The 7,007-nt window shown below is 59.9% G+C and overlaps 1 protein-coding gene across 1 annotated transcript; it reads right to left on the bottom strand.

Moving 5' to 3' along the window:
* Positions 1-662: 662 nt before the first annotated feature.
* On the bottom strand, positions 663-6,105 carry MYCL (MYCL proto-oncogene, bHLH transcription factor). Its single transcript, XM_068159162.1, has 2 exons — positions 5,237-6,105; positions 663-2,795 (listed from the first exon to the last, which is right to left on the bottom strand). The coding sequence occupies exons 1-2, from the start codon at positions 5,739-5,741 to the stop codon at positions 2,221-2,223; spliced, it is 1,080 nt and encodes a 359-aa protein (XP_068015263.1). The 5' UTR covers positions 5,742-6,105; the 3' UTR covers positions 663-2,220.
* Positions 6,106-7,007: the final 902 nt, after the last annotated feature.

The following is a 7,007-nucleotide window of genomic DNA, read 5'->3' as shown; positions in this document are numbered from 1 at the left end:
AGCAGCAGCAGCAGCAGCAGCAGCTCTCTTCTGCCTGCTCAGCAGTAACAGGATCTCATTTCTCTCCTGCATTTAGAATAAGACTTTTGCCACTGGTACGAAGGAAACCCAAAAGCATCAGGTTCAGGGAGAGCAGGGAGCACACACATGTATATAATTTCATCCACTCTGCAGACCTGGGGGTGGGAAGTTCTCTGATGCCCCTTGAAAGGGAGCAGATTGCGCTCTCCCCCTCCTTATAGGGTTACAGGTCAGCAACTGCCCCACACCGACTGCCCCAAGCCCCATTAGGTGCGGTTAGTGTTACAGCAAAGCCTCCTCTGAGCCCAGTGTGGGCTCCCTGCCCCTCCTTGCCAATAAAACCACTTAAAAGGAGGAAAAATAATCCAGGTGATTCATTTCCCTGGCCCCACCACCGTGACAGCTTCTGTTTCCATCGCTGAGAGAAAGTCAGGACAAAGAGCTCTGTCTTGCCGGCAGTGAGGCAGCCAAGCTCTGCTGTCAAATATATTAATCTATCTTCGTGTTGGGGGCACCCCCAAAAGGCAGAAGCCAGGCCAGCCCTCTCCAAATCCGCCCCCCCACCCCCCCCCCCAGCAGGAGCATGGTGATGTGATGCATGGAAACCCCCAGCCACCTGCATGGAAAAAGCTAACCCAGGCTGTTGCAAACTTATTTATTTATGAAGCGTGAGGTAATGAAGAAAGTGCTAAATCCGACCACAGTGTTAACTCTAACGGTTCTCAGCAGGTCAGCAGGGACCCAAGGGTGCTGTCCCGTGGTGCCACCCCTGCCAGCACCCACAGGGAGGGGAGGGAGGACTGTGCCACCCCTGTAACCCCACCACAGGCTGGGCAGCAGGCTGACAGTTGTGGGGGGAACCTCAAAGGCAGCACAAGTCTCCCCACACACTCAGCCTACCCATCCAGGCAGGCTCCCTGCAAAGCCCCAAGCTTCACTGGGGATTTTAAGTGGCTATTGGTGAGGGGGTGCTCACAGGGATGGAAAAGTGGGACACAAGGATGGGAAAGGGGAAGGGGAAAAAAAAAAACAACCAACAAAAATTCCCCTGTTATTGCAAATGGGTGGCTTGGAGAGCTGCAAGGGGGAAAAGCAGCCTCCATGAGGACTCAGCTCAAGGGTCTGGCAGAAGCCAGCCCCTTCCTGATCTCCTTAAAGTGCAGCAGGACTGAGCCCATTCCCCACAGCAGGAACCCTCCCCTCCCCACCCACCCCCACAAAAAAAAGGTTTTATATATATATAAAAAAAGCAAACTCTTTACCAATACTTCTCAAAAAGTGGTACAAAAATACAGTATAAAAAACACAGCCTCCAGTATAAGACTTGCAGTTACAGCAGCAGATTCTAGAACGTAAAATCCAAGACAAGCTACTGTGTGAAGTGTAAGAAAGTGAGGTACGGTCCAGCCGAGCAAGGGGGGGTCCACTCGTGGGGGGCTGTTAGCCCTGGGGAGACAGACATCCCTCTGGCACCCTCTCATGGGGGTCCATCCAGAGATGTGCCCTGTGCGGGGCTCCCTCTGTCTGCCTCCAACTGCTCCCCTGAGCTGCAGCAGCAGACTGTGGTGCTCGGGATGGACACCCAGGGGCGGCTCCCAGCGATGCTGTGGGTGGGAAGTGGCAGAGAGGGGCACAGGGGCTGCTGGGGAGGGGGAATCATAGAACCTCCTGGTTGGAAAAAAACCCTTGAGATTGAGTCCCACCTAACACCTCCCTGTACACAACTCTTAGACCATGTCCCTAAACTCCTCATCCAAATCTCCTTCAAACACCTCTAGGGATGGGGACTCCACTGCCTCCCTGGGCAGCCTGAGCCAGTGCCCAGTGTTGGCAAAGAAATTTTTGTGGAGTTAAGCCCACAGATGGAAGCAGTCACTTGAGAAAGCTTCACTGAGTGGATGCAGGGGGAGAGGGGAGAATATCTTGCAACACCCAGTGCCAAAAAGCCAGCCCCAGGCAGGCAGTATCACAGGGCAGCCCCCCCAACACACACACACACTGTGGCCTCATTCCCACAGCCAGGAGCACCGCCAGAGCCACCCCGCATGCAGTGCCTGCCATCTGCTCCAGCTCCCTGGGACCAACAGTTCAACCAACCAACCCCAACCCAAAACTTTAAAAATGTGCAAATTGAGAGGGAGCTGCAGGATGGTGGGGACCAGGGTTGGGAGGAGGTGGGGGGAGGGGACACACGGGGTGCTAATGCCCCTTGAGGTGAGCAATCCGTTTGAGCAGCTGGGTCTGCTGCAGCCGCAGCTGCCGCTTCTCAGCCTCCATCCTCCTCTCGGCGCTGAGGAGCGACTGCAGGTACTCGGAGGATTTGCTCAGGATCACCACTTTGGGTGTCTTGGGGCAGCTGGCCAGGCCGGGCACCTGGTCCCGCAGGGCCAGGAAGCGTGAGCGGAGGTCGTTGCGCCGCTTGCGCTCCAGGTAGTTGTGGTTTTTCCTCTTGGCCACGTCCTCGCTGTCGGAGCCGGGGCTGCTGCCGGCTTTTGGCAAGCCAGGCTCGGGCAGAGGGGCGGCGGCAGGGGCTGGCTCCGCGGCGCTCTGCGGCTCGGGGGGGCTCTCGTCCTCGTCCTGCTGGGCTGGCTCCGGCGGGGGGCAGGCGTCCGGCGGCGAGCGGGCAGCGTAGTTGTGCTGCTGCTGGTGGACGGAGATGTGGAAGCGTTTCATGCAGGGGTCCAGGGGGTCGGCACGCAGCGTGATGGTGACTGGCTTCCTCAGGCTGAGGGATTGCCTCTTCTCCACCGTCACCACGTCAATCTCCTCGCCTTCTGCTCAAAACAGGCACGGCAAAATAAACCCAAACACAACCTCACCATCAGCTGGGAGCCTTTGGTCACCCCCACCGGGGCTTCCTGCAGCTCCTCAGACAATCTTCCCACTGCCTTCCCACAAAAGTCTCCCCAGGCACTGCAAAGCCACTCCATGACCTCCAGAAGGCATTGGGTCATTTAAACGTTTTTCCAGCCGTTGCCCAGGGAGAAGCTTCCCCCCCCCCCCCCCCCCCAATCCATCCATGTGCCACGAAGTTGGGATGGGGCTTTACTTCTGCCTCGCTTCAGCACCAAGAGCAACCAAGATAAAGGATCATCAGGTAAACACCCGAGCCGCCCTGTCTGGGATGGGGACAGCAGGAACAGGATGCTGGGGGACCTGGGACAGCCCAGCTCCAAAGTTCATCCCGGTCCGGAGCTTTCATGGCCCATTGGAATTGTAAATGAGGGACGCTGGGGCAGAGCTGCCCTTTGTTCCCCTTGGCTGCAGCTTCCCACTTCGGTGACTTGTTACTTTTCACAAGTGATAAGCCCCATTCAGCCCGGGGTCCCTGGGGACAGAAGGGACAATCCCCCACGGCGCAGGCGTGGGGGAGGGAAGAGCTGAAGGGGTTCTTCCAACAGACTCGGTGAACCTCGAAGGCATTCCCAGGAGTCAGCAGTGGGAGGTTATCAGAGCTGTGAACAGCGAGACCCAAATAAAGCATAACTGGGCCCCAAGCCAGAGCTTGTTTCGCCCCAGCAAAACCCAGTGGCATGGAGCTGGCCCTTGGGGACAGTAGGGTGACCTGACTCCAGACACTTGTGATTGCTCTCTCTAGGAAAGAAGGAGAAGCTTTAGGGACGTGCTTCCACCTCTGTTCTTAGGCTTCATGGAGGGAAACAACCACTCAAAGGTCTCCTGAGATGCTCAAGCCTCCACCAGCACACTGGGCAGGCCGCCTAAGATGTTCTGACCCTCGGACCCTCACCTCTCCTGCACCAGGGCCAGCAGCGGCCACAGGAGATGAGCTCCAGAGCACTCTCCTGCTTGCGGCCCCTAGCGCCCCAGTCCTCCGTTCCCAGACTCCAGGGGCTCTGTCCAGCAAGCCCAAGCCACCCTACTACTGAAGCTACTAAGGCACCCTGCCCCGCGATGACCATACATCAGTGTCACAACCCGGCCGGGCTCAGCCACGTGTGTACACACAGCCCCCCCACCCCAGCGCTCATTAATAAAAGTCAGATTGCAGGGCCCCGCCCCTCCAAGCCACCCATTGGCTGTCTGACGGGGCCGGCCGACCGCATCCTCATCCTATTGGTCCCCTCTCCTGTCCATCAGTGCTGCCCCTCTTATTGTTTGCAATCTGTTGCTTTTTGTTCGTTTCCCACGTGGCACAACCGAACCGGGACCGGCACCGGGACCCCACCGGCACCGAGACCCTCAGGGGTCTTTCCTCTTACCCCATCCAGCCTTCTTCCCCCAATTTGGGCTAAGCCTCTTAACGCCCGCGACCTGCTTACTGTCCCCGGGCTCTAATGGCATTAAGTCCCCTTCCCGCGCCGTGACTCACCGGCGCAGGTCGTTGCCACCGGCAGATTTATTAACGGGGTCAAGGCAACCACGGGCCTCGTCATCGCTTCCACGGCAGCCGAGCCCGTGGGAGCGAGGGCAGAAGCGTATGCCCCACCCCAGCAAGGGGAGAGGGGGTGCTTGGGCAAGACCCGGGGGTTGTAAAGAAGGACCGAAAATGTCCGGCTACAGCTTGAGACGCAGGGGGGTGACACCGCAGTGCCCATGGCTGGTGAGTTTCGGAGGCAGCACTGCTTCCCAGCTCGACCCCCCTCGTGTAAATACCCCACCACCATCCCGCCCCCCCGGGGCGGACAAGCAGTCGTGCCCCGGGGATGGGCTGGGACGCGCCGTAACTGATGCGGGATGTTCCTGCCCGTCCCACGCGGCCACCACTCCGCGACCTGCCAGCCCCAGGGGACCTTCTGCCTTTTATCCCGAGGGAAACTCGTCCCGAGGGGGCCCCCTGCGTGGTGGGAGACGGGGGAACAGCAGAGGTTACGAACCCACAGCAAGAAAACCCCAAACTTTCCCCTGTGAGCTGCAAACTTGCCCCTCACCAACCTGCCCACGAAGCTCCCGTGGGGCCGGGACGAGAAAAAAGCCCTCCAGAAACCCCCGCAGCGGCTGTGTGGGAGAGCAAGAATCCCACGCACCCCCCTGAGAGGGACAAGGGGTTCCCGAGCAGAGGCCCCGGTGGAAAAGAAGCAGCCGAACCCGCTTTGTTCCTGGGGCCGGGACCGGGGGGGCTCGTTTGGAGCCGCAACAAAGGCGCTGCCTTGGCTGGGAGGGTCCTACATGTGCGGACACGCGTGGCCTCTCCACGGGTTGTAGCAAGGCTGGAGGAGGGCTGGGCCGGGGGACAGCCCTGCGCCTCGATCCTTACCAGAATCGCTTTGGCCCTCGGAGCCCGAGGACGCGGGGATCTTGCTCTCGGCCAGCGGGCAGAGGAAGACGGCAGCGGGATCCACGCACTCGCTGACGGAGCTGCTGAACCCCAAATCCTGAGCGAAGGAAGGTTTGTGGGGGGTGGCCCTTTGAGTGCCCGTGGAAAGTTTCTCCGTCATCGCCTTCTCAAGTCTCTCCCGGGCTGAAAACCCACTCCACATGCAATCCTTGAGGATGAAAGCGCTCAGGTTCCCGAAGATCTGCCCCGTCCCGATCAAATACTCCGGCTCTTCCCCGGCCAGGCAGTAGCGGGAGAACCAGCCCGAGCGCTCCTCAGCCCCCGGGCAGCAGCTCTTCTCCCCGGGGGTCCCCAGTGGGGACAGCGGGGGCGTGGGTACCAGCTCGAACTTCTTCCAGATGTCCTCGCTGGGTGCTGTGGAGCGGTGGAAATCCTCCTGGGCGTCATGGTCGTAGAAGTAGTGTTGGTAGGAGTCAAACTCCATCTCTGCGTGAAGCGTGTGAGCTTGGAGGGGGAGCTCGGCGGCCACAATAAAAGAAAAAGGAAGCAACCCTCACACCCACCCAATCCGCAACCTGGCTCAGGAAAGGGGCACCCCCAGCCCCATAGATGAAGGCGGGGGAGCCCCCGGTGTAGCCACCTCGCCCGGCGCTGCGGGTCGCGGCGGCTCCAGCCCCCGAGCCGGGACCGCGGGTGTATTGTTTCCCCCCCCGCTCTTATAGCCTGGCTGCGGCTCTCGGCCCCGCCCGCCCGCCAATCGCTGTGCCTAGATTTGCATAGAGGGCGGGATCTTGTCCTATTCCCCGCCCAGCGGGGGGCACGATCTGAAGGATGCCGCGACCCCCCTGTCATGTTCTCCGGTCCTGCTAACGGGGATACTAACGGAACCGTCGGCCAGCGCCCACCCCGTGCGCTGGGCCCCCCAGAGCATCCCACCAGCTCCCAAAGCTCTCCTCAGCCCCCCAGAAAGGTTGAGGTTTTGGGGATTTCCCCCCTCTGCAAGCACTAAGAAGTGGTCTCCTGCAAAGCAGATTTTGGCTGGGGATGCCCAGGCTGAGCACAGCCTGGGGACACTCAGCTGAGAGTGATGGAAAGCAAACTGGAGCAATGGGGACAAGTAACAGTCAGGCATCACCAACTGCCAGGGACCACCCTGGGGTGGCTTTTTCCAGTCACCTCTCCCTGCTTGGCCATGCTCCCACTTCCCCTTGGGCTCCCAAGCTGGCACCAGGCCACTGCCACCACCCTCTGCCACAGCCACCGAAGCCACTGCTGCTTGACTGTTCCCTGCAGACATGGGCATGAGAGCGGCTCCAGCCCTGGGCATCAGTGGGGTCACTGTGTCTGTGTCATGCCCAGGGTATTCCTGCAGAGGGGCCCCCACAGCCATCAAAGCCCTCACAGATCCATCCAGGAGCTTCACCCTTCTGGAACCACCATCTGGAGGGAGCAGGAGCTGCCAGCACGGCTGGGAACAAGAGGCCCCAGAGGGAAGCTGGGGTGTACTGGGCTACAACAGAGCTGTTCTTGCACCACCAGCAGCGTTTTGTCCCACCACTGCTGTTCAAACTCGGCTTTGCCCCCGTGGTGCCCAGCACCATCCAGCCTGGGGGGCTGGGAAGATGTGTTGTGTCCCCAGGGATGTGGGCAAGCACAACGGGATGCTGCACCCTCCACTGCCAGGCTCCTTCTAGGAAGGGCAATAAACGTTGTGAAAACACAGTGGGGCTTTCAGCTCCTGCACTGACGA

Source organism: Melanerpes formicivorus, unplaced genomic scaffold (genome assembly GCF_026170545.1).
Source record: "Melanerpes formicivorus ecotype bairdi unplaced genomic scaffold, bMelFor1.0.p_v2 SCAF_45, whole genome shotgun sequence".
Classification (NCBI taxonomy): Eukaryota; Metazoa; Chordata; class Aves; order Piciformes; family Picidae; genus Melanerpes; species Melanerpes formicivorus.
Note: the sequence above shows the minus strand (reverse complement) of the source record. Positions and strands in the feature narration are given on the sequence as shown.